Source organism: Phocoena phocoena, chromosome 16 (assembly GCF_963924675.1).
Source record: "Phocoena phocoena chromosome 16, mPhoPho1.1, whole genome shotgun sequence".
NCBI lineage: Eukaryota > Metazoa > Chordata > Mammalia > Artiodactyla > Phocoenidae > Phocoena > Phocoena phocoena.
The window spans coordinates 48,362,530-48,389,704 of NC_089234.1; the positions used below are offsets into that span (position 1 = coordinate 48,362,530).

Sequence of the window (27,175 nt, forward strand, 5' to 3'; positions counted from 1 at the left end):
TAGAAAATATTTTTATTGAACAAGTTTCTTGGTATCACTTTTAATAGATCAATTTAATTAAAAAATCATTATAATGCTCTTGTACTTACATATTATCTGCAATTGTCTGCTTCCACATACTATTTTACATTTCTAAGAATAGAGTTTGCCTTTCCTTACATTTATTATTAAGATGACAAATTATTTTCAAAATTTATAGTTTATCAAATAAAAAATAAATCAAGGTTAACCTTACACTAAGTAGAGCTCATAAGTATTCTTAAATCACTTGGAAATTTAGATAAAAATACCTGTACTTCTCAGTGCAGAGATGGGGAAAACATTCTCAAACAGGAAGTTATTGGGTACTATATATATCAATATATAAATTTACTTATCTTGATAAACACTTCAAGCTTTAGTTATGTAAGATGAAAATTATTAAACTTGGTCAAAACTGTTAAAGCAAGTCTCAAATTTGTGATTGATGTATAGACAAATATGTAAGCATTTCATCCTTAAATGTCAGTCACATTTTTGGCAATGGATGGATACATGCTCTGATTCCTCCCCTTTAAAGATTTTTTTAACTATGTTGTGATATAATCACATTTATTTTATGCTATATTCAAGAAAACTGTCTCACTTTATGCACCCATGAGTTGTTTGTTCAGAATAAGATATTAATATTTAAAAGGCATTACAGAAGTATAGTTAAAGTAGATCAGAATTACTCCTTGGGGAAACAAGGCATCCATAAATATGTAGCATTTTATTGAATAACAGCTATATGGTATAGATATAGGTACTGACTAGATATTGAACTTTTTGCCTGATTCTTCACTGTCTTCACAAACTTACGGAACAGAAATCATAAAACCAAAAATCTCAAATGATTTAAATGTCTAAAACAGTTGTTGACGAATGTATATTAACTCTGTGACAGAAATTTCTAATTGGAGGATCCTTTCATAAAGGAGAATTGAGATGATGGCATCTTAATGAAAGTCTATACCTATGGTTAGTTCTTGATATTTAAACAAAGTCCTAGACTTGATATACTACTTTGAATTAATTCTGAAAATTTACATGTAGTTCTTCTACTTTACAACGTTTTTTTTCTGAAGATCTTTTAATTATTTTCCCTTAAGGATGGGATATGAGGTACACATGAGCTGGTTTCTATAGTATGAATGTATGTACATATATAAAATATGGTTGTAAAGGAGCAGGTGTTTTGCAAGTAAAGCATATTACATGCAAAATATAAATAACTTCCCTTTTAAAAGTTACTGAGAATAAAGAATACAGAACATGGTTATAGGCACTTAAATTGCTATCAAATGCAGTAATTAGTATTCACTTCAATAAGAAGTGTTTTCTTTAGAAGGTTCATGGCATTGGAAGTTCCAACTTTGGATAGAATGCTTTTCATGACAAAAATAATAATTACAAAAAAAAAAAAGAGTTTGTGGTGGGAGGAAAACAGTCCAAATTTATATACACTTTAAACTCCTTTTGGCCTTTATATCAACTTTAATGTTAAAAAATAAAGTTGGTGGAGAAGCTAGCTCACTTGCAAGGTAAATGGCTTTTATGTGATTGGCAAATCTTGGTCAGATAATGTATTTTTAAAGCACAAAACCAACAGCCACCAATATCTTCCTGTGCATTCATAAATTATTTTCTTCTAATTCAAATGGCAGCAGAGGAATTCTGGTATGCATGTATGTACACAGACACACACACACACACACACACACCATTATCAAGGCATGACAAACTATCATAAACTAAGCAGTATCCCAAACAGATCATGATCCATAGGCTGTTCACAAAGGTAGAATACAAATAGATTAAATTTTCTCAGGTAGAAGGTAAAAGTGTATATTTCTCCATCTCTGCTGAATTCATTTATCTTCTTAAGGCTTTCACAGAAAGCACCATTTTATGAACAGGTAATTCAGTACCCAGAGTTTGACTGGAGACATTAATCAGGATTGAAGTCTTGATGCAGTTCATAAAAACCCAATAAAAAAAAGGCATCAAAAACCACATTTATAATAAAGCTGTCCATATATAAAGAATGAAGTGTTTAGAAGTTCCCAGCTTGTATTCTACAGAGTACTGAAAGGTTTAATATTAGCAGCCTGTGAAGGTGTAGTGAGGAAAGAGTCTGAGAACCAAGTTAACATCCTTATTCTATTCTAATTCCACCCGTTCCTTGGGTGAAAACAGTTCTTGCAGTCTAGAATTTCTCCTCTTGATTATTTGTCTGTCAAATCTTTACATCTTGAGATTCAACCATCTTGGCAAGTGTCTTCTTGATTCTCAGAGCTGTAAGTCTGGAGGCTGGATTGTGAGCCCAGCATTCTGACATTAGCTTCAAAACTGCTCGTAGACACTGAAAAGTAAAGAGAATGTAGTGAGTAGGTAAGTATCGTTGGCAACACTCAGCAATCACTTCCTAAGGGGACTGAATTCCACTTACTTCATCACTGTTCCATCGATTAGACACAATTGGCCGCAAACGTTTGACACACACAACCTCACGCATATCTTCATATGATGGATCATTGGGTACCATGTTATAATATGGCAATTGGTACTCTTCTACAATTCCTGTAGTGAGTTAGAAGGTATAGTGGGCACAAAAATGGTGGCTGGACAAAATACATCAATCCATTCAGTACCTTCTACTGAACTATGGAACTGAAACAAATCCCTCCACAAAGAAGAAAAGATTACAGAATGGATGATTCACTTTTAATCGTAAATGTATGTTCTCTTTTTCTTAATGTCTAATTATTTTCTCTACCCCCACCATAGCTGTCCATATTGGACATACCAATATCCCTTAAAATAAGCAAGGTGAACCACTCACTTACCCTAAATTTTCAGTCTAATTATTTATGCACACAATTGTTTCTACTAATGAATGAGGTTTTAATTTTTTTAATTATTTTTTTTTCTGTAGTAGAAAGACAACATATATGCAGAAAGAGTTAATAAAGCAGACCTGAAACTGCCATTCTTAAAAGGCCTGCTTGCAAGACTGGCACTTGACTGGTGTCTGAGAACTTGCCTGGTAAACAGCTCCCTACACTCACATAAAACTAATGAAAAGGTGAGTCACTGTGCCTAGACTGTTTGTGCCAACAATATGGTTTATGCTGGACACCTGGCTTTCTTTCTAGAAGTTTGGAATTTTGATACATACTAGACAGAGGATGCCCACGTGACCAGCCTCCAAAAAAATCTTTGGGTACTAAATCTCTAATGAACTTCTGACAATATTTTACACATTATCACAATTCATTGCTGGAGTAACTTAAGCAAATCCCGAGCAACTCCACTGGGAAAAGACTTTTGGAAGCTTGTACCTGATTTCCTCTAAACTTTCTGCCCCATGCACCTTTTCCCCTTTGCTAATTTTGATGTGTAGCCTTTCAGTGTAACAAATTTTAGCTGTGAAGACAACTATATGCTGAGTCCTGGGAGTCCTAATGAAATCACAGAACTGGGGAGGGGTTGATCTTGGGGATCCCTGACACACACGACATCTAAATTATACAACTGGAGCTGTTATTTTTTGAATGATGAGTATACAAACATAACCAGAAACATGCTACCTAAACTCCTACCTCCTGTGATACAACGACGAGCCATTTCCCAAATAATCAGGCCAAAGCTATAGATGTCAGCCATTATGTAGGGCTGGAAATGGTTTTTATTCAGGCTTTCATCTAGCACTTCTGGAGCCATGTAGCGTTTGGTACCCACCCTAGTATTCAAAGGTACATCAACTTCATTTGTATCACTGAAACAGAAGACAGACAATGTCCAGGTTGAGGGCCAAGAACAAAATCGTTTCTCATCTATTTTTGTCTCATATTGTAAAAGTCAGGGTCTCTCTCTGTATATATATAACAAAATAAAATAAAGATCTATCTATCTATCTAATATGTCTACATTCCCTTAACAGAAATCCTTGGGGTCAGATGTATTTTGAAATTCAGCATCTTTCAGATTTAAAAAAGTAATATACCCTTTAAATATATACTATATATTATATAAATCTCCAGCAGGGTCTGCAGCAGTACTCAATCAAAATCATTAGTAAGTACACAGTGAAAAACTAAGTATGAATGTTCATACTAAGCTGGATAAATAAAGACAGTAAATACCTCACATCAGTTCAGGTCAAGTTTTGTCACCAAACAAGTTTTGTGCCTCTCTAAGAAAGAGAACAATACTGAATATAAAAAAAGTGGTACATAATTATATCCCAGAACAAGTGAATGTGAAAATTAATTGAGAGGAATCATTTGCTTTTATCATTCTCATGTGATCCTTTGTGATTTAGGATTACATTTTTTTTCTTTAAGGATCCAACCAACTTAGTTCTATTGTGAGTAATGTTTACATAATCATCTTGAAATGATGTTTATTGTTTTTTTCAATTTTTGGAGTAAATTTTAGAGTTAGAAGACATGAATGATTTGTTTTTAGGTCTCCAGATCTATTAGGTTCTGAAACTACTCTGAGGCAGAGATTAATATAATGTATTTTATATTTTCTTAAATTAGCATCTGATGAATATCTGAGCCAATAAACACTCCACTGATAAAAACAACAGGATTAGAATACTGTAAAAATGATGGAAGAAGATTAAAAATTTTTAATGTTTGCTTTATTATGGACTAGCACTTCTATTTTATGGCCTGAAATGAGTTTTGAAATGTGAAATGGCTGCTGTATTCCAGAATTATAACATTAAAACAATTTAAATGGTTTTCTAAAAATCTGATATTCTCATTGTTTAAAAATATTGACAATATCAAGTAGTGATGAAAAAATGGCATACTTATATCTTGTTTATGGGAGTGTAAACTGATGCACGCTTTCTAAAGGGATAACCTACAACATACTATTAATAACGTAATATGTACATAGTCTCTGTTTAGCCCCTTCTCTAGCAATCCATCATGAAGAAGTACTTGTACAAGTATTCAAGGATATTATATATGGATAAAATACAATATTCATTAAAGCATTTATAAAATAATAGAGATAAACTGGAGGTAACTTTAATGCTCATCAGTTGGGTCACAGATGAAATAAATTATAGTACATCTATAAAACGGAAAACTTTCCTTAACACTGTTAAGAAGAATGAAGTAGATCTATATATACTGAAACGGAAGGATGTCTAAGACAATAAAAAGTAGGAAATCAAGAATTATGTAGAATAGGATGTATCAAGAATTATGTAGAACAGGATGTAATTTTTGTTAAAAACAGAAAACACAATGACAACAAAACACAAAGACAGGGCTTCCCTGGTGGCACAGTGGTTGGGAGTCCGCCTGCCGGTGCAGGGGACACGGGTTCGTGCCCCGGTCTGGGAGGATCCCACATGCCGCGGAGCGGCTAGGCCCGCGACCCATGGCCGCTGCGCCTGTGCGTCAGGAGCCTGTGCTCCACAGTGGGAGAGGCCACAGCAGTGAGAGGCCCACATACTGCAAACAAAACAAAACAGAACAAAAAGAACCCCACGAAGACAACCCCCCCCAAACCCAATTTATATAATTATATAAGCACAAATACATGTTTGGAAATCCACTGTCCTGAATACAAATACGAACAGGTAAATATCTTTAGGAGATTACAATAATTTCAAAACAATAGGTAAAGAACCACTCACCTGTTGAATTTAACAGCAAGGCCCAGGTCAGCAATACAGCAACTTCCATTTTTCTTGATGAGGATGTTTTTGCTCTTTAGGTCGCGATGAGCAATTGCAGGCTTTCCTTGAGTGCCATAAATTTCTGTGTGGAGATGGCACAGACCACAGGCAGCTGAATAAGCCAACTTAAGCAGGGCTCTGGTGTCTAGTGTAGCACATTTCAGGAAATCATAGAGAGATCCGTTTTCATGGTAATCGGTAATCAAATAGAGCTGAGTCCAGGAACCTGTACCTTTAATATCTGCTGCTATAAAACCTGTTCAATTAATGAATTTAAAAGGTTAGTTATCAGATGTAGCTAGGAAGAATAATGAATGCTCATTTAGGATACTGAGAATAACTTAGGTATAATCTACAGGTAATAAAAATTTAACTTGTTTGACAAAATTTCTTGAATATATTACCAAAACTTTTAAAAGTCTATAATTTTGTAATTAATTTAAAGTAATCTTAATAATCATAAAAATGATAATATGACTAAGAAAAAGATCACATATATAATAACCTAGGGAAATGCTATTAATCTACATGATTCTGTAAGGATGAAGAACTATAAAGAAGGAATGTGGAAAAGGCTCTTCATTTCAAACTGAAAAGTGGACCCATTAAAATAATAAAGTTAGTGCTTCCCTGGTGGTGCACTGGTTAAGAATCCGCCTGCCAATTCAGGGGGCATGGGTTCGATCCCTGGTCCGGGAAGATCCCACATGCCTCGGAGCATCTAAGCCCGTGCACCATAACTACTGAGCCCGTGCTCTAGAGCCGGCGAGCCACAACTACTGAAGCCCACACGCTACAAGTACTGAAGCCCGCGTGCCTAGAGCCCGTGCTCTGTAACAAGAGAAGCCACTGCAATGAGAAGCCCGCACACTGCAATGAAGAGTAGCCCCCGCTCGCCGCAACTAGAGAAAGTCCGCGTGCAGCAACGAAGACCCAACACAGCCAAAAATAAATAAAATAAAAATAAAATTAAAAAAAAAATAATAAAGTTAAATATGTTCAACTAAGAGTTCGCTCCTAACTAAGCCAACTCCCACTTGCCCATCAATGCCTTATCACATTTTCCTTCTCAGCCTGGCTCACTGACAAGCAAGTTCACAATACTGGCCTCCTTTCTTTCTCCTTTTTCTTCTCCCTCTCTTCAGAAAAAGGTGAGTGCTGAGTTGAATAATGTTCCCCCCCCATGTCCACCTGGTACCTATAAATGTGACCTTATTTGGAAACAAGGTCTTTGTAGGTGGAAACAAGGTTTTTGTAGGTATAATCAAGTTCAGATGAGGTGATACTAGGTTAGAGTGGGCCCTAAATCAATGACTGGTATCCTTATAGGAAGAGGGAAATATGGATACAGACACACAGGAAGAAGGCCATGTGCCAACAAAGACAGAGATAGGAGTGTGGTCTCCCAGGCCAAGGCATGCCGAAGATAGTTGGCAATCACCAGAATCTGGAAGAGGCAAGGAAGGGTCCTCCCCTAAAGCTTTCACAGAGCATGGCCCTGTCAACACCTTGATTTTAAACTTCTGGCCTCCATAACTCTGAGAGAATTAAGTTTCTGTTGTTTTAAGCCACCTAGTTTGTGGTACTCTGTTACGGACAGTCCTAGGAAACGAATATAATTAGTATAGGAAACTATACTCTTAGCAACATGTTATGCACTCTCTAAATTAAAGGGCAAGGAAATAGTACCTGAATAGAAAGTCAGGGAAGGTAGATGAGTTTATGTACCCTACTGATCAGATCATACCTAGGTTATTTTGCTACTGTGTGAATGGGGGTGAGGAGAGAGACCTATTAAGCATAGAACATAATAAATGAAGCTACATCTTATGAGGGAGGGGGGTGATTTAATCTGCAACAGGCAAAGGTACATATAGTTCAAGTTACCCTAGAAAATTGCTTAAATTACCTTTAAAAGACTTGTTTTTTGTTACTATATGACTAAGTCCAATAAACTATATTACTTCCACTTTGAAACTCACTGCTGTTTCTCCTCAGCTGGGTAGTAAATATAGACATACCTTGTTTAACCGAGCTTCACAGATACTGGGTTTTTAACAAATTGAAAGTCTGTGGCAACTCCTGCCACAAGTCTATAGGAGCCGTTTTTCAAACAGCATTTGCTCACTTCACGTGCCACATTTTGGTAATTCTCACAAACCTTCAAACTTTTTCATTATTATTATATTTGTTATGGTGATCTGTGATCAGTGGTCTTTGATGTTACTATTGTAATTGTTCGGCATTTTTTAGCAGTAAAGTATTTTTAAATTAAGGTATGTACATTGTTTACTAGACATAATGCTACTGCACACTTAATAGAGTATAGTACAGCATAAACATAACTTTTATATGCACTTGGAAACCAAAATATTTGTGGGACGTGCTTTATTGCAGTGGTCTGGAACCCAACCCCAAAATATCTCTGAGCCATGTCTGGAAAGTGGTTGGTTGCCATTCAGGACTGGGTTGTATTTAAACTGTATATTCCACTAGATTTCCTTTAGCCAAATGCACACAACTGAACTCACATATGTTTTCAAAGCCCATGTGCCAGGCTTCCACCGGCATCCCACTAACCTTGAAGAATATGGAATTGACTAAAATCAAACGCGTACTCACCGAGTATGTTTTCATGGCGCATTAGCACGGTTTGATAGATTTCCGTTTCTCGAAACCAGCTAGCTTCTTCAGTGGTAAAAAACACTTTGACTGCCACTTTCTCACCACGCCATTTACCCATCCACACTTCTCCATATCGGCCTTTACCAACTTGCCGAACCATCTGAATCTGTTTGGCAATAGTTCGCTGAACCTTCATAGTAAAAAGTAAAATGAGAAGAACATATTAAGATTGAAAAAGTGGTTTAATAGGCCATCCCATCAAAAAGGATGGTATGGGGCTTCCCTGGTACCGCAGTGGTTAAGAGTCTGCCTGCTGATGCAGGGGACACGGATTCGTGCCCCTGTCTGGGAAGATCCCACATGCCGTGGGGCAGCTGGGCCCGTGAGCCATGGCCGCTGAGCCTGCGCGTCCGGAGCCTGTGCTCCGCAACGGGAGAGGCCACAACAGTGAGAGGCCCGCGTACCGCAAAAAAAAAAAAAAAAAAAAAAGGATGGTATATACAACCAACCAATTCGAAGATTAACATATATACAGTCAGCCTCCATATCTGTTCCGCATCCTTGGATGTGGAAGGCCGACTGTAAGGGACCTGAGCATCTGTACGTTTTTGTATCTACAAGGGGTCCTGGAACCAACCCCTGAGGTCTATCCTGAGGGAGGACTGTACTGTATTCAAAAGGAGATGAAACAATGTACAATATATTCTAAAATCACAAAATAACAGGTTAGTCAATGTGGCAGACTGTTTGCAAAAGTGGACTATATAATTCCCCTCCCAGTACACACACCCTTGGGTAGTCTCCTCCAGACTCTGGGCTTGGCTACATGACTTGCTTTGGGCAAAAGAACAACCGCAATTGTAAAACAAGTGAAAAGTCTTTGTGCACTGGAGCTTGCCCTTTCTTGCCATTCTAGGGCACCCTGTGACCAAAATGAGCAAAACCATACCAACTGTTGGCCATGTACATAAACTATACCATTTGGCTCTAGCTGAGCAAATTCAGAAAAAGAACTGCCCAGAAGACCCACAGAATCATGAAAAACAACAAATGTTTGTTGTTTCAAGCCACTAAGCTTTGGGATGGTTTATCATGTAGCAAAATCTAAATGACAGTTAAAAATACTCAACTCAGTCTGTAAGACCCTATGTGATCTGGTCCCTGCCTAACTCTCCTGCCTGATCATTGACTCTAATCCCCTCTTATTTACCTTGTTTCAATTTTTAGAATTCACTCAAGCTCATTCCTGTCTCAATCTGTTTGCATGTGCAGTTCCCTTTACTTAAGAGTGTTGTTTCTCTCTTAAACACCTTCATAGCACATACATATTTCTCAGTTGCTGCACTTATCACAATTACAATTTTAGTATTATTTATATACATATTTGTTTGAATTCCATCCCCCACTACTCACAGAATACAGATATTTATTTAGGACAATACTTGAAGTACAATACTGCTTTCATTAATATTTGTTGGATGAAACAGGCAGGTAAATTGCTACCTTTCATTTTCAGAAGCATTAGCAGCCATTCTAAATTAAAAAAACAACACTAAGGTCCCGGTTGGAAATGTAGTTAAAATGGGCTAGATTTTATGAGCATCTAAACTGACTTACTTTATGTATCACTTATTACAAATTCCTTTTGTGATTTCATTTTAGAAAGCCAGAATTATTGAGGTCTAATTTACATATACTAAAATGCACTCTTTTCGAGAACTGTGATTTGACTAATGTATACAGTTATGTAACCACCAACATCACAATTAAGATACAGAACATTTCTATAACCCAGAAAAGTTCCCTTTACCACTTGAAAGTCAATCACCTCCCCACCTACCTTGAGTCCCTGGCATGACTGATCTCTTTTCTTTCCCTACAGTTTTGAACATGACATAAATGGAAACATACAATAGGTAGCCTCTGTATCTAGCTTCTTTCATTCAGCATAAAATACTTTGAAATTAAAAAGAAAATACTTTGAAATTTACCTGTGTTGCTATTGCATGCATCAGTAGTTTGTTCCATTTTACTGACAAGCAGCATTCTACTCAATGAATGTACCACCATTTGTTTATCCATTTACCAACTGATGGACTTCTGGGTTGTTTACAATTTATTATGAATAAAGCTGCTATGAACATTCACAGTCAGTCTTTGTATGGACATGTTTGCATATTCCTTCTGTAAACAATTAGCAGAAGGACTGCTTCATTACATAAAAAGTATATGCTTAACGTTTTAGTCAGCTATCAACCTGTTCCCCAAAGTAGCTGTATTCTGCATTTCATCAGCAATATATGAGATTTCCAGTTGATTTGTTTTATTTATTTATTTATGGCTGCATTGGGTCTTTGTTGCTGCATGCAGGCTTTTCTCTAGTTGCGGTGAGTGCGGGCTACTCTTCATTGTGGTGCGCAGGCTTCTCTTGCTGCGGATCACGGGCTCTAGGTGTGCGGCCTTCGGTAGTTGTGGCACACAGGCTCAGTAGTTGTGGCTCGCGGGCTCTAGAGCGCAGGCTCAGCAGCTGCAGTGCACGGGCTTAGGTGCTCCGAAGCATGTGGGATCTTCCCGGACCAGGGCTCGAACTTGTGTCCTCTGCATCGGCAGGCAGGTTCTTAACCACTGTGCCACCAGGGAAGCCCTGATTTATATTCTTTTCCGCACTTAATATTCTCAGTTTTTGTCATACTAGTGAACGTGTAGTATCTCACTGTGTTTAATCTGCATTTCCCTGATGATGCTGAGCATCTTTTCATGTGCTTATCTGCCATTCTTACATCTTCTCTGGGCAAGTGTCTGTTCAAATCGTTTGTCCATTTTTAAACAATTGGGTTGTCCCATTCCTGAGTTGTAAAAATTCTTCATATATTCTGCAACACAAATTCTTTATCTGAACTCCTTTGCCAATCTGTGACTTGTTTTTTCACTTTCTTAACAGTGTCTTCTGAATAAGAAAAGTTTTAAATTTTAAGAAAGACCGGTTTATCATTTTTTAAAGTGACTCTTGCCTTTTGTGTCCTAAGAAATCTTTACTCAAAGTCACAGTAATTTTCTAAAACATTTTCTTTTAAAGGTTTTATACTTTAATTTTTACATTTAGGTCTATAATCCATTTCAAGGTAATTTTGTATATGGAGTGAGATAAGGGTCAAGATTCACCTTTTGGCAAATGGATGCCCAATTTTTCCTGTACCGTTTGTTGAATGGACTCTTTTCCCCACTGAATTACTCTGGCATCCAAATCAACTGATCACACATGTGTGCATCCATCTCTAGACTGTATTCTGTTCCACTGATGTACATACCTATCCTTATGCCAGGATCACGTAGTGTTGACTACTGTAGCTGTACAATAAGCCCAGAAATCAGGTAGTGAATCCTCTTTATTCTTCTTCTTCAAAATTGTTTTGGCTCTTCTAGGTCCTCTGCATTTCCAAATAATTGTTAGAATAAGCTCATCAATTTCTACAAAAGTTTGCTCTGATTTTGATTTGGATTGAATTGAAACTATAAATCAGTTTTAGGATAACTGAAATCTTAATACTGAGTCTTCTGATTCAAAAACAGGTTAAAAACCTTAATGCTTATTAGGGGCTTTGTTCATTTCTTTTGGCAATGTTTTCTGATTTTTTTTTTTTTGCGGTACGCGGGCCTCTCACTGTTGTGGTCTCTTGCGTTGCGGAGCACAGGCTCCGGATGCGCAGGCTCAGCAGCCATGGCTTCACGGGCCTAGCCGCTCTGCGGCATGTGGGATCTTCCCAGACTAGGGCATGAACCTGTGTCCCCTGCATCGGCAGGCGGACTCCCAACCACTGCGCCACCAGGGAAGCCCCATGTTTTCTGATTTTAAGTGTACAGGTCTTACATAAATTTTAAGTTTATTCCAAAATATTTCACGTTTTTCATGGTATTTTAAATGATAGTGCTTTTAAAATTTTAATCCCTAATTGTTTATAGCCAGTGTACATAAATTCAATGATTTTTGTGCAATGACCTTGATAAACTCACTTATTGGTTGTTGTAGCTTATGTTATCATCTTTGAGATTTTCTATGTAGACAATCATGTTGTCCGCACTGTCCTTTCCAATTCAATTACAGAATTACCTGATTCAATGAATTTTATAATTAGAGACCAATGTATTTACTTTAAACAAACCAACTAAACACAGAATTTAAAATCTATCTAGATATCTAGTATTTATTATAAGGGTCCCCTTGACCCCTAAGTCTGAGTATTTCTATACATGTAATTCTCTTAGAATTATTTACAACTCGCTTTAACATCATTTTTATGAATTGTGTTTTGGTTACATAGTATTATATTGAGGGAAGTATCCTCTCTATGAAGATGATCTGTGGGAGTAACTTCCTTTTGATTTCAGAATCTGAAATTGTTATACTTCTCCCAACCAATCAGTTTAACCTTACAGATGCAAGGTATTTTACACCTGATTCCTCAAGTTGGCTGTTAAAAACCTGTGAGCTGGGCTTCCCTGGTGGCACAGTGGTTGAGAGTCCGCCTGCCAATGCAGGGGAGGCGGGTTCGTGTCCCGGTCCGGGAAGATCTCACATGCCGCGTAGCGGCTGGGCCCGCGAGCCATGGCCGCTGAGCCTGCACGTCCAGAGCCTGTGCTCTGCAACGGGAGAGGCCACAACAGTGAGAGGCCCGCGTACCACAAAAAAAAAAAAAACAAAAAAAAAAACCTGTGAGCTTATGTTAACACTTACATAGCACTTCATGACCACATTTTCTCTCTTAACCTTGCTTGTGACTCTGCCTTACTTTACTCAATTTTTCTTATTTCATATTTCTTATTTTAACTAATTTCATCTTGCATTACTGTAACCATCTTTCTAAATAAGAAGGGGAAAAAGTGTGTCTAGTAAAGTCCCCTAATATGTAATTATTAAGCCGTCTACCATCATATGACAACACATTCTGTATTAATAAACCATTCATGTTTATATGACATTTCAGCTTACCAATAAGGGTAGTCCAGATCCACTACCAGAACTTTGTGACTGGTCAATAAGGTCTTTTAATGATTCCCCAACTGGAATAAATGCTTCATCCTGTTCCAGGTCACGATTGTAACGGCGTCTGCTTGAGATGCTCTTGCAATAATGTCTTTCAAAAAAGCAGAAAATAATCTACATTAACATTCTAAAACTATAAAATTCTAAGGTAAGAAAAATCTTGAGGTTGTTGACACTTCTTCCTTCATCACATGGGTTCATATCCAAATTAGCCTTATCATAGAAAAATATATCCTCTGTTAAAATAATGTCCAGAAATGGAGTTTATGAGGTAGAGAGATATATACTATCTTAAAACGGAAAGATGTCCATGGTACATTGGCAAGTGAAAAAAACAGATTAAAAAACAGCATTTAAAGTATGATCCTAGCTATAAACATTTTAAAATTATATGTATCTATACTTGTCTAAAAGGATCAGAAATATATCAGGTTGTATATAATAGTTATTGCTGGGAATGTAGGAATATTTACTTTCTACTTTACATATGTATTTTCATCTGAATTTGTAAGCATGTAGTTTTGTATCAAAATGAACAATAAATATACTTCCATTTTAAAAAAGAGTTTATGGAAAAGAAATCAAATAAGTTCACTTAATTCATTCTAATATTTTCAAAGGCTTTTTAAAAAATTTTCAAATTATGAAATGTTTCAAACACGTAGGAAGGTAGAGATTAATTTATTTGGCACCCATGTGTAAGCCATTTAAATTTAATAAATATTGACATTATGCTATGTTTATTTTAGATATATTTTAAATAAATAAACATTAAAGTATTTGCAGCCATTTCCCTCATAATTCCATTTCCCTCATTTACTCCTAAGAGACAAACACTATCTTGAAGGTGGTTATATCCTTCCTATCTATGTATTTATACCTTTACCATAAAAGTATATGCTCATAAACAACATCGTTCCTCCGGACACAAATGGCATATGCTATATTAATATTTTACATCATGCTTTAAAAAACTCCTTATGTATTACATATTTACCCATGTTGATACATGTTCAAAAAAACAACAGCTCATTTTTATTGATCTTGAGTGTGTGTCAGGCACTGTTCTATGACTTACTTCATCTTTATTAAACTCGTAAGAGGTAAGTACTATTGTTTCCATTTTACAAAAGAGAAAACCATGGCCCAGAGGCTCATCATTTGTCCCAAGTCAGACAGCTGGCTAATTATTCTCCAATACTGAGGCAAGACCCTTCTGGGTACTATAACCAAAACCCCATGAATTATGAGGTTTTCAAGTCACATAGCTGGTGGGAACAGATACTATCCCCAGCCTTGTGTGAGCACCGAATACTGTTTCCTTCAATCTTTTCAGCCGTTCTTTCCCAGCCTTAGGTGGTTTCCTCACTTGAACACACTGATCACGATTCAGCTGAATATTCTATGGGAACGTTCTGAAGATGTCTGGAGTCCTTTCTCTGTGAAACTCTCCTTTCCAGTACTCTGTACCTATGAACTATAGCTGCTGCTCTCTCCCCAGACTCTCAGCTGTGTCTCCTCGATTCGGTGTCTGCTGGGCTACACCTGAGTTCTTCCTGTGTCCCGCAGCCAGAAACTCTCTTCAGGGAGTAAGCTGGGCAATCACAACACTCACCTCATTTGTTTCCTGTTTCTCAGGGATCAGTGCCCTTCACTGGCTGATTGGCAGCTATTAGTATGCGATTGAGGCTTACTGATTACAGGTTTCACTGTAAGACAATCTGCTTGGGCCATTTCACTGGACTACTAGAGACAGAATACTCAGGTCTTTTTTCTTGGGCTAGATGGATTTTCCCCAAGAACAATCTTCTTATGTTATCTAGAGGGAACATGCTTGGTTAGCAGGGTTCTGGAGGGTAGGGGGGCCCACAAATTAGTATGCAAATATTCACTTTACCTCCTTATTTTTATTGTAATACCTCGCCCTCAATAATGGGATACCATAGCTGAGAACATTTTTGTTCTTTTCAGAGACTACACTTCTAGCCTTCTGTTAGAGAGATGGTGGAAAGTCACATCGTCATTCAGAAAAAGAGTAGGGATCTCAACATCTGTGGTACTTGGCATCCAAAATGGCCCACAAAATTTCTCAACTCCTAGTATGCCTGCCTTGTTTACTTCCCTTCCATAAAGTAGAGCTCATCTCTGTGACCAACAGAATATGGCAGAAGTGATGGTATCACTTCTGAGTCTAGATCATAAACAGCACTGCAGCTTCCACATTGGTCTCCTGGATCACTCACTCTAGGGGTGCGGGGGAGCCAGGCCTCATGCTGTGAGGAAGCTCATGCAGGCAGCTCAGTAGAGAAGCTCACATCAGAGGAACTAAGGTCTCCTGCCAACGTGTGAGCCTCGGAAGCGAGCTATCTTGGAACGGGATCTACCAGCTCCACTCAAGCCTCCAGGTGAGTGCAGCCTCTGCTGACATCTGGGCCACTCAGTCAAGTCACTCCTGAAGTCCTGACCCACAGAAACAATGAGAGATAATAACTGCTGTTTCAAGCCACTAAGTTTGGGAGTGATTTCTTAATGCAGTATTGCACAACTAATACAGCATCTGACTTTCTAAAAACAGACTTTCAAGCAATCCTCTTGGTTTTACTGCCCCCCTCAACTTCACTACCATAGATAACTGCTACTGCCAATTGAGCTTCTTGGGGAATTTTACAGTATAAACTGGTTGCTGTTTGTCTTTCTCATTTTCTAGCCTGGGATTCAGATTTCTTAGGTCTACAAAGTCACTACTCATCCAGAAGCTTCACAGGTTCCACAGCTTTTTGCTGTTATCTTGTCTCCTTGTCCTAGTTGGACAAAAAAGTTAAAAACTCTTTATTGCTGTTTTAGTGGGGCACAACAAAAGTAAGTATGCTCAATCTACTTCTTTATCTAAAAAGTCTATTATCAAACATTTGAATCTTTGCCAGTATAATGGGTAAAAAATATCTCAGTATGATTCTAATTTATATTTTTCATATTATGAGTATTCTTAAGTCATCTTTTTATTTTTCTTTTAAGAGCCACATGTATTTCTCTTTAGGTAAAATATATGCTCATTTTTGGGGGCCTAATTTCCCACTGAATTGATTTTTTTCTTTTTGATTTATAGAAGCTCTTTATATTTGAGAAATCAACTCTTTGTAATATAAGCTGCTGATATTTTTCACTGTTGGTCTGTCTTCTGACCATTTGTGGTGGTTTCTACCACACAGTAAAGTTTTATTCTTTTTTTTTTTTTTTTTTTTAAAGTTTTATTCTTATGTAGTTGACACCAGCAATCTTTTCTTTTTTAAAGGTTTTGGTTTTTTTGCTTGTAAGTTTTGTGTCAGACTCAGATTATTTTAAAAAATTCTTCCAAGGTTTGTTCTAGTATTTTAATCAATTCAGTTTATATATATAGTTTATATATATATATATATATAGAGAGAGAGAAAGAGTGAGAGCGAGAGAGAGAGAGAGAGAGAGAAAGGGAGAGCGAGCACCCCAACCCGGCTGAAATTTATTTCAGTGTACGGAATTGATTCAACTTCATTTTCTTCCATATAGCTATCCACTCCCAAATCCATTTACTGAATAAGCCAACTTCTCCTCAGTGATCTGAAATGTTACCTTTATCATATACTAACTTTCTTTATATACTTGGGTCTACTCATGGGTCTAGTAACGAATTCCACTGATCTCTCTGTTTATTCATATGCCAGTAAGATAATATTTTATTATTGAAGTTTATGCCCTCCTCTTATTGCTCTTCTGGCAAATGTCTTCTGAAATCATGACTAAATGCAAACAATTCTGAACTGCCAAATAACTAAAGAATGATAATACATACAGTTGATTTCTTGGGACAGGTTTTTAAATTTAGATGTAAGAAAGTTCAATATTCTATAAATAAAATCTTAAGTACTCATGAACATAACAAGAAGTATAATGTTGTGTCCAATTAATTGATTAGTAGTAAGGTCTTCTGTTCCCTTAAGAAAACTATAATATAGTTAATTAAAGGAGATAACCAGAAAATACAAGTTAATGGTTCCTGAAATACATTCAGTGTCAATGGTTTCTGCCTACTGGCTTTAAGAACAACTGTTTATATCTAATAGTCAACAAAATATTTTGCATCAAAATAATTATCTTACTTGTAACAAAAGCAGCTGGAGAAGATGAGCATAGCAATTATGCAGACAGCCATAGAAATGAGCAAAGCCAGCCATCGAATGTTGCCATCGAAAAATGGACCTGATAATGGAAGTAAACAATGAAAAAGACATATTATCTTTCGATCACATCTTAAAAGGAAAAAATAACTTGTAGTGTTGAACTCTAGAAAGCTTGCTTATTGTTAAAACCAGAGAAAATATTTTACTGAGAATCATGATTGCACTTTTCTCTGCTAACCTACCTATAACAACAGGGGGCAGTGTAGGTTGTAAATACTGGTTACATAAGTTGGTCCGACAACATTCTATTGTCCGGCGTAGCTGGGCTTTTGGTGAATCCTAAAGGAAGAAAATTAGAAAATATCTGATACACGAAACTGATAATTAATTTTTAAAATATTCATAAAATACAGTTTATAATTCAGTGAGTGAAAAGGACCTGCTAAGTTTGTGTGAAAGTGATTATTGAAAAATTTAAATCTATGGTGAAATAGTGTTGTAAAGACTCTAAAATGTTTTTTCTTAAGGAGAATGTATGTATGTGGATGATGTGTTAGAACACTAGACTATAACTTAATTACAGATAAACAAAAGTTTATATATATTTTTCACCCAAAATTTGGCATATCTTAAGATATGACTATTCATTTGTTTTTAGTAAAAAAGTATTTAAAATCATGAGATCTTTTCCTAAAAAACATGGGTAATACATTTTATTACAGTGATAAACTAGCAGGGTAAATATGATCTCATAGGAGTATTGAGACTTAGTTGGATGAGACTTAAGATCTGACTAAAAAGTGGAGCGTGTCCTAGGCCAAAGAAATGACAGGTTAGAAAAGGTAGTCAAGTAGGCAGAAGGTACAGTTGATGCTGCCTATAACAACAATGTGGAAACTAATGAACCTGATACGGAAGCAAGTTGAAGTGTACGTGGTGAGGATAAGGTCAAAATATAGAAACAATATTTCTGAGAGTTTTTGGGAGACCACCAACCAGATATGTGTCCCTAATACATCAGAAAATGAGCACAGGGAAAGACTGTAGTCATGGGAACAGATACCAAAAATTATATGTGAAGTTTTATTTGATTAGAAGTACAGTATTTGAGAAGTTCTTAACTTGAATGCTGACATTTCAGCACTACCTGTAAGAAGTGCCATTCTAGACCAAAACAGTAACAGAAAGGAATTGTCTGTCATCACAGAAGTAGCAAGAATATAAGCAGAAATCAACCTTCTTATTCTTAAATATCAGATGGGCAGAAAGGAGAAACCTCGGTATAATCAGGTATTCCTTTAAAAATATGAAAATGAGATTCGATAGGGGAATCTATATGGGATTCTATAAGGGACTTGAGATTATATAAGAGAAGAGAAGATGGGTCAAGAGTACTTGGAAACCTCCAAAAGCACAAGTTTTACATTTTAACTGAAATTTTAACTTTCTAACAATTGTTTTTACTTTTAAATGATCATAAAAAGAGAAAAGAGAGACATGTCAGAAGTTACACAGGTGACTCTGAAAAAAATATCCCAGATCTAGAGAAAACTTACATGAAGGATGGAATGAAGAGTATACAACTAAGATGAATAAAAGAAGCGTGAAGCATCCAAGAATAGTCCCAGTATGGCTAAAGTTCAAAATGAGCTCAGCCTTGCAGGACAGAAAATGTAAAGAAAAATCAGGAAGGGGTTTTTGGCAGTGCTAGAAGAAAGACCACCAAGCGATGGATGTAGTATTGCCAACAAAATACTAGGTAATTGAGGACAAAGAAAATGAACACTTCCTTAACTCTCGTTTTGTTCCAGTCTTCTCTATCAAGGATGATTGCAGGAATGAAGGAGGCAGACCAAACGCTAGTAAGTGGGATTGGTATCCCAGAAGCATGCAGAGACCCTACAATGTTTCTGTGTTCTGTCTGAATTCCCATCTTCTCAGCTAGGTGAATTACATCACAGGAAGTTGAGAGCACTTGGGAGAAGGCTGAAAGTGGTATGATTTAAAGATTTTAAAAACAAGGAGTGCTGTAAACTAGATAGCTAAATGTTATATTACTTTTAAAAGGGAAAGAAAGACTTTGCCAACAAAAGATTGGGGGCAGCACAGTATTACGGAAACAACAAGGATTTGGGAATCAAATAGCTTAAATCATAGCTTTGCCATTTATTAACTTTGTGACCCTGAGCAATAAACTTACTTCTCTCTGGGCTATAGTTTCCTCTGCTATAAGATGGAGGATAAAAAATACCTGCCTTATAGGGTAACTGGGGGAAAATGAGGTAAAATATACCAAGCACTCAGCATATTAAATGCAGATAGTAAATGTTCAATAAATTAATTCTTCTTCCTCTAGTGAATGTGACACAGATCCCAGTTGACATTCTAGAATAAGTCACAAATGTTTGTAATCTCCTGGAAGACTCAATGTGGCTTCACTGAGAACAAGCAACATGAAACTCACATCTTTCTTATGTAGGTTAACTATGTATCTGGGTAGGCAAAAGTTACGTGTGTCTAGATTATGAAGTTGGGTGACACAACCTTTCCGGTTCCTACACTCCCTACTCCCATGCTCCACCCAAGTCCATTTGTATCTCTGGATTTGGTGGGCAATAAAAATCCTTGTGGGGAAAAAACTCACCTGGCATTCACAAAATAGGAGATTCTAACTTATTTAGTGAGCTTGAATGGGGGGGTTGCAGGTGAGGGGGAGTGGTACACGATAAAGGAACTGAAACCAAATTACAAGAAATGGCAGTGCGGTTTCTGAGAAATAATTCATCCTACTGGAAGAAACAGAATAAGCCAGATTTACCTACAGAGGCTGGATTGTGTGAGGGAAAATCAAGGTCTGGGTGAAACATGGTGATTATCACTTGAACTTGTTTTGATTCAAACCTGACAGTATGTGAAAGCACTGGGAGGAAAAAGCTTAGGTAAAAGTAGCAGAGCTGTTCTGCTCAGATGAGGTGCCAGGTAAATTAAGAGCGAGGTACAGCAAGATACACAGAAAGTGAGATAAGTGGTGGTCAACATGTTTTGTCTGTGTAACCCCTAAATGAATTCTGAAAAACAATGTATCCCCTCATACATTTTTAGACTGACACCTAAAATTTTTCATCATAAATAGCTGCAAAGAACGTATTGATAATTCCTTGCATATTGCACGTGATATTTTAAAATAAAATTAAAATAAATCAAATCTATTCAGTAGAATCTAAATAATATAGCAATTCAATACTATCATTTAAAAAAATAAATGGTCAAAATGCTTCTTTAACAATTGAAAGTTTTATAGTGTTCCTTTTGCTCCTTGAGCTCCTATTCCGTTTCTACATTTTCCACAATAATTCTGTCCTAATGTTCATGGAGAGGGGGAAGGGTAAGCCGGGCCGAAGTGAGAAAGTGGCATAGACATATATACACTACCAAATGTAAAACAGATAGCTAGTGGGAAGCAGCCGCACAGCACAGGGAGATCAGCTTGCATAGCACAGGGAGATCAGCTCCGTGCTTTTTGACCACCTAGAGGGGTGAGATAGGGAGGGTGGGAGGGAGACTCAACAGGGAGGAGATATGGGGATATATGTATATGTATAGCTGATTCACTTTGTTATAAAGCAGAAACTAACACAACATTGTAAAGCAATAATACTCCAATAAAGATGTTAAAAAAAATTGTCCTAATGTAATATGTATCTTGATAAATAATTCTCCACATGAAAAATAAACATATATAATCTATTTTATTTCCTGTGATAGTATGTCTTTAAGTCAAAAAATCATTTTGGTTTGATTTATCATCACAATTATTATTAGTATAAAATTAATCAAAACTGTATATATATTATAATCTTTATTAAAATACTAATATAAAAAGAAAATTTTATTGGAGAGGTATGAGATGAATGACACTTTTTAAAAAACTACTTCATAAATTCATGGATAATTACTTATTGCTAGAATGCGAAAGTTTGGCATTAACTTTAATCCTATTTTTATCTTTTCCTTTTTTGGGGTCAGTACTAAGATTCTTTGTTCACATAAACAAAAAGATGATAATGGAAGGAACTAGTTATACCATTGTCCCATAATTCTTTAGAGACCTTCCAATCGTATGCTAAAACTCCTATAATGATCCTATTAGGAAAAATTATTTTACATGATCTAGCAAACTGGTTGAAAGCAAAAAATGAAAAACTACCAGATATGCAAATATATCTGCTATCCCCAAGTTCCCCACACTGATACTTAGATTTCGAATTATAACACTGTTTGGAAACTTGAGTATTTACATTCCAGGCCACTAATCTGGAAACTGTGACAAGGCTGATGGTGAAAAGGAAGGAAGGAAAAGAGAAATTGCTTAAGAAGCTCTGGTCTCAGGCAGATCAATATTAAGCAATAGAACCTGTGGAAGTTCATGATGGGTAAACCGATCCCCTTAGAACTATCCATGTGCCTATGCGATCCTTGTGTAATGTAGTCTGTGTGCACCCAGGTATATGCATAGCCCAGTTTAAAGCCTGCTTGGTTACATCAACAATATGGTAAAAGCTAACATTTACTAAGTCCTTACTATGTGCCAGTTGTGCTAAACTCTCTGCATACATGCTACCTCTCATTTGACCCTTATAAAAACTCCTTTGCTGATGAGAAAACAGCTTAAGAGAGTAAAGCTCCCTGCTCAAAGTTCCACAGCTAGCAAGAGGCAGCATGCCTATCTGAACACAGACTGTCAAGCTTAACAACTAAATTACATTGATAAATTCATTTGGGACACATCTAGTTGAGGGGGCCTGCGAGACACTGGTGACTGCTGTCGAGCTCAGTGCTTTAACCACAGAGAGGTCTTTCTTCAACATTTTAAAGTGATTAAACAGTGTACTGTAGTGTGGTTGATAAATATGCAAAGAGCATAAAACTGGAAGAGACAAACACATCGGCATCCCCCAAATCCTGACAAATTAGAGCAAAGGATTAATTTTAATACAATGAAATTTAACTTAGACAAGTATGTGACAATTGTGTAACAAAACTCACTCCATTCCCACCTACTTGTTTGTGTCAAGAAACCAACAGCACCAATAAAGAATGGAAGAGATAAGGATGAGTAGAAGCATGAGTGAAAGACATGGGGATTTCAGCTGACAGAAAACTCCATATATTTCAAGAATATGGTATGACAATCAAACCTCTAACATGAGATTTGGCTGCATTTAGGAAAAGGGAAAGGAGTTACTAATTCTTGTTTTTTTTTTTCTTCTTTTCTTCTGGCCAGACCACAGTCAATTCTGCATCTTACATTGAGAAACTGAAGAGTGAGTAACTCTAAAGCTGATGATTATAAGGGGCCGTTGAAGTCATTTTGAACTACTATTTTCACTGGGCAAAGACTATAGGGTATGGGGAGTAAAGCAGTACAAAAAAAAATTTCTTCACATAGTAAAGGGCTACCATATTAAAAAGGGAATCAATTTGTTCTCTATGGTCCAAGGAAGTACAAAGGAAGAGAGACTTGCAGTCATTCAGAGGAAAAGCTTTCTACGGATAAGGTCAGGTCATTACTACAGACGAAAAAGGTGGGCTTGGGAGGTAATGAGCCCCTGTCACTAGAGGTGTAGCAAACAGAAAACAGATGGGATGCAATATGTGCGAGCGTGTATATATGTGTGTGTGTGTGTGTGTTCGCATGCGTGCATGTGTGGTTTCTATCAACCCTGAGAACGTCTCATTAATTGGAATAATTTTCTAAAATAGCTGAGGCTTAAATTTGTTAACAAACAGCTCTCTCTGGAGCTGTTTTCAAAAACATTGGAAGGATCCCCTGGGGCAAAATTACTATTCAGGATTTTGAAGAGATTAGGTTTATAACCCAAAGCCATCAATATGTTCATAAACTATTACTGATCCTCTGATTCCTTTGCTGTGCTGTTAAAGTAACTCCACTGAGATCTCCTTACAAGGACTTAAGGTCTCTAAGTTGTCTCAGAGAGATGTAAAGGTTATTTACCTGTCACCTTAAAGTCTTTCCAGTCACTTTTATAATCCAGAAATAAGTGTGACAGTATCATTTTTTACAGGCTTGACAATTAAAAAAAAAGATGATTTAAAACTTACTTTAAAGTAAAATAATCTGTAATTTCAATTGGCACAATCATATAATGTGAAGCAAGAGCTAAGCTTCCTCCAATATATTTGCTTCCAGAACACACAGCAATGTGCAGACCAGGCATACTTCTCCTTGGGGAATCAACGCTTTTCCTGTGGTCCCTCCCTTCTTTATTTCATAGGCCTCAAATTAGGTCTTACCTTGCACTGAAAATCAGATCCTTCATATTTCATACACCCTGAAGCCAACGTGGTTTCTCCCTGGTCATCTTCTTCTATGATGGCAAAGCAATGTCCATTAGTTCTAAAAGAAAAAAAGCCAAAAAACCAAAAACCAACTTCACATTGGAAAGTACTAATTAAATCTCAGTATGAATGTGACCAGTTACTGATCTGATGGCTTTTAGTTCTGAATTAGAATTACATTCACATTTGACTTACTGGCAAAACCGTACGTGTTTTAAGGCAAATGAAAATTGTCATATTTGAACTAAAACCTAACGGTCTAATAAAAATCCTGTGTTAGGTAGAAAAGGATTTTCTATTAAACAAGTCCCACCAAATATGAAATACTATGTAACTTCTCTTTGCTAATCATAGTCATGTGATCACAGAAAGATGATTTATACAACTTTATAAAGTAAATAATCTTAATGTTTAAAAATATACTTAAAAATAACTATCTCTTTTCATCCATAAGATTTTCAGTATTCCCATACTGTACACAATAATAAATAAAAACAAACTTTCCTGTGAAACATAAAAATAGATTCAATGACAAAGAAAAGTATATTTGGGAAGACCAGACTAACTAAGATCCTGAGAGGCACTTTTTATTTAACATGATAGGAAAAAAGGGAGAACTTTTGAATAGCTGAATTTTCAAGAAATTTATATAGATGGATTTGTATTTAATAAAATGTTATCGGGACTTCCCTGGTGGCGCAGTGGTTAAGAAACCACCTGCCAATGCAGGGGACATGGGTTTGAACCCTGGTCCGGGAAGATCCCACATGCCGCGGAGCAACTAAGCCTGTGTGCCACAACTACTGAGCCTGCGCTCTAAAGCCCGTGAGCCACAACTACTGAAGCCCGCGCGCCTAGAGCCCGCGCTCCGCAACAAGTGAAACCACCGCAATGAGAAACCTGTGCACCACAACAAAGAGTAGCCCCCGCTCGCCACAACTAGAGAAAGCCCACACGCAGAACGACTACCCAATGCAACCAAAAATAAATTAAAATAAAATAAAATAAAATAAAAAATTGGAAAACCCCAGAGGGGAGTATCTTTTAAAAAAAAAAAAAGTTATCATTTTAGTACTAGTATGCCAGAATTTTCTCCTAATATATTCATTAGGCTTTCATGGGTAGGAAGAAACATCTAAAGGATTTTTTTGTGTCCCTCCTTACTGTTCATATCAGTAAGTATACTGCTTACAGTTAAAAGAATATTGCATAATTATTCATTTTCTGAAATGAGAAAATGTTAGGTGTGAGGTGAAATTCTGTTAAAATTGATGATTCCCAGTTTTACTCTGGGTTACTAAGCCTCTAACAAATAGCCCACACAGATCAAGCAAGAACTACAGACAAGAAGTCTGGCAAGAAGTCTCTTGGTGACAAAGGGAACACTCACTCCCCTAACAACAGATCACCCAGTCTGCCACAGTAAAGTCAACCACCACCAGCACAAACAACAAATCTAAGACATGGTGAACCATCATATAATTTCAGTGTTTTATATGTATACATTTTGGCTTTATATCTGGTCACATTCAAAGAGCATAAAATTATTAGGGAAGTACAAAACAAATCAATAATTATTGATTATTACACCTTTACAACAGGGGGACAACTGACTGATGAGATTGAGTTGTTCAGGGAATTTTTTTGGCTAGTAAGTCAATTCTTCAATGTCCCCCAAGAATATGGAATAGAATTACAAGATCATATATAAATATTAATTAGTTAATATGAAATTAAGTAGAAAAATTAAAGTGGTTATATAAATCAGATTTGGATTTGGGAGTTCACATAAGAAAATAACACAAAATTAATTAAATATCACAATATCATTCTTATAGACCTGCAAAATATTTCAACCAATTTATTTATTTAATAGGAAGGTTTTTTAAAAAAATAACTTATTTATTTATTTATTTATGGCTGCATTGGGTCTTTGTTGCTGTGCGCAGGCTTTCTTTAGTTGAGGTGAGCGGGGGCTACTCTTCGTTGCGGTGCGTGGGCTTCTCATTACGGTGGCTTCTCTTGTTGTGGAGCATGTGCTCTAGGCATGCGAGCTTCAGTAGTTGTGGCACGTGGGCTCAGTAGTTGTGGCTCGGGGGCTCTAGAGCACAGGCTCAGTAGTTGTGGCACACGGGCTTAGCTGCTCCGTGGCATGTGGGATCTTCCCAGACCAGGGCTCGAACCTGTGTCCCCTGCACTGGCAGGTGGATTCTCAACCATTGCACCACCAGGGAAGCCCCTATTTCAACCAATTTAGAATTACACGGTTTTAGGTGAATTTTCAAGGTTTCTTTTTGGTAATCTCTAAGTTTTCTACAATGAATATCAATCACTTTATGATAAAAAGATCACTAAATAGGGCTTCCCTGGTGGCGCAGTGGTTGAGAGTCTGCTTGCAGATGCAGGTGACACGGGTTCGTGCCCCGGTCCGGGAAGATCCCACATGCCGCGTGGCGGCTGGGCCCGTGAGCCATGGCCGCTGAGCCTGCGCGTCTGGAGCCTGTGCTCCGCAAATGGAGAGGCCACAACAGTGAGAGGCCCGTGTACCGCAAAAAAAAAAAAAAAAAAAAAAAAAAAAAAAAAAAAAAAAAAAAAAAAGATCACTAAATAAACCCAAAATGCTAGACAAATACCAGATTCCTTTTAACTCTTTAAAACCTATATTACTCTAAGGAAATAACCATCAATCACTTAATAGTAATAAATGTTCCTATATAAAAAACAAGAAGCTTTTGGCTCTTTGGAAAAACCATATAAAGTTAAAGAAACAAAATTCAGACAAAGTAAACGATTCTTAAAATAGTACTAAGTGCAACCCTATTCTCGTTAACTTTAAGAAGAACTGCATAAAATACTTACATGCATGTGTTATTAATAGCATCATCCGGGCAGTGTCCTGAGCAATAGCACTTTAAAAAAGGCAAGGTATCCTCTGGTGCTAAGGTTACTCCATTTTCTGACTTTTTCTGGTCGGAGTCTGATTTCATCCCAGTACCATGGAGCATACTGTCTAGATTCTGCCCTGCATTCAAACATGAAGTTGTAAATAAACCATTCTGAAAAGCTAATTCTTTTATTCCAATTTTCAGTGAGAAGTTTCTAAGCTTTCTTATTGTATTAATTGCAACTAATGTGTGTTTTAGTTAAAAATAAATTTCATTCATATGATTAACATTTATTAACAGCCTAAAATGCACAGAAAAACTATCCCAGGTATTGTGGGATATATGGAGATGATTATGTCACAATTTTTGCACTAGTGAAAGA

At 36.8% G+C, this 27,175-nt stretch overlaps 1 protein-coding gene across 4 annotated transcripts in view; it reads right to left on the bottom strand.

Annotated features, from left to right (window-relative positions):
- BMPR1A (bone morphogenetic protein receptor type 1A) overlaps window positions 1-27,175 on the bottom strand; it is a 58,876-nt gene continuing 31,701 nt past the window's right edge. Inside the window, exons 2-12 of one of the 4 annotated variants that reach the window (XM_065893804.1) lie at window positions 26,768-26,930; window positions 23,864-23,966; window positions 17,801-17,887; window positions 17,697-17,709; window positions 17,528-17,627; window positions 13,341-13,485; window positions 8,351-8,543; window positions 5,687-5,984; window positions 3,624-3,799; window positions 2,471-2,601; window positions 1,125-2,383 (exon numbers count right to left, since the gene is read on the bottom strand). In XM_065893804.1, the coding sequence (XP_065749876.1) occupies window positions 2,258-2,383; window positions 2,471-2,601; window positions 3,624-3,799; window positions 5,687-5,984; window positions 8,351-8,543; window positions 13,341-13,485; window positions 17,528-17,627; window positions 17,697-17,709; window positions 17,801-17,887; window positions 23,864-23,966; window positions 26,768-26,930 (1,535 nt within the window). In that variant the 3' untranslated portion in view covers window positions 1,125-2,257. Of the gene's footprint in view, window positions 2,384-2,470; window positions 2,602-3,623; window positions 3,800-5,686; window positions 5,985-8,350; window positions 8,544-13,340; window positions 13,486-17,527; window positions 17,628-17,696; window positions 17,710-17,790; window positions 17,888-23,863; window positions 23,967-26,767; window positions 26,931-27,175 lie in introns of all 4 variants that reach the window. The other 3 variants (XM_065893805.1, XM_065893806.1, XM_065893808.1) reach the window with 3 other exon arrangements.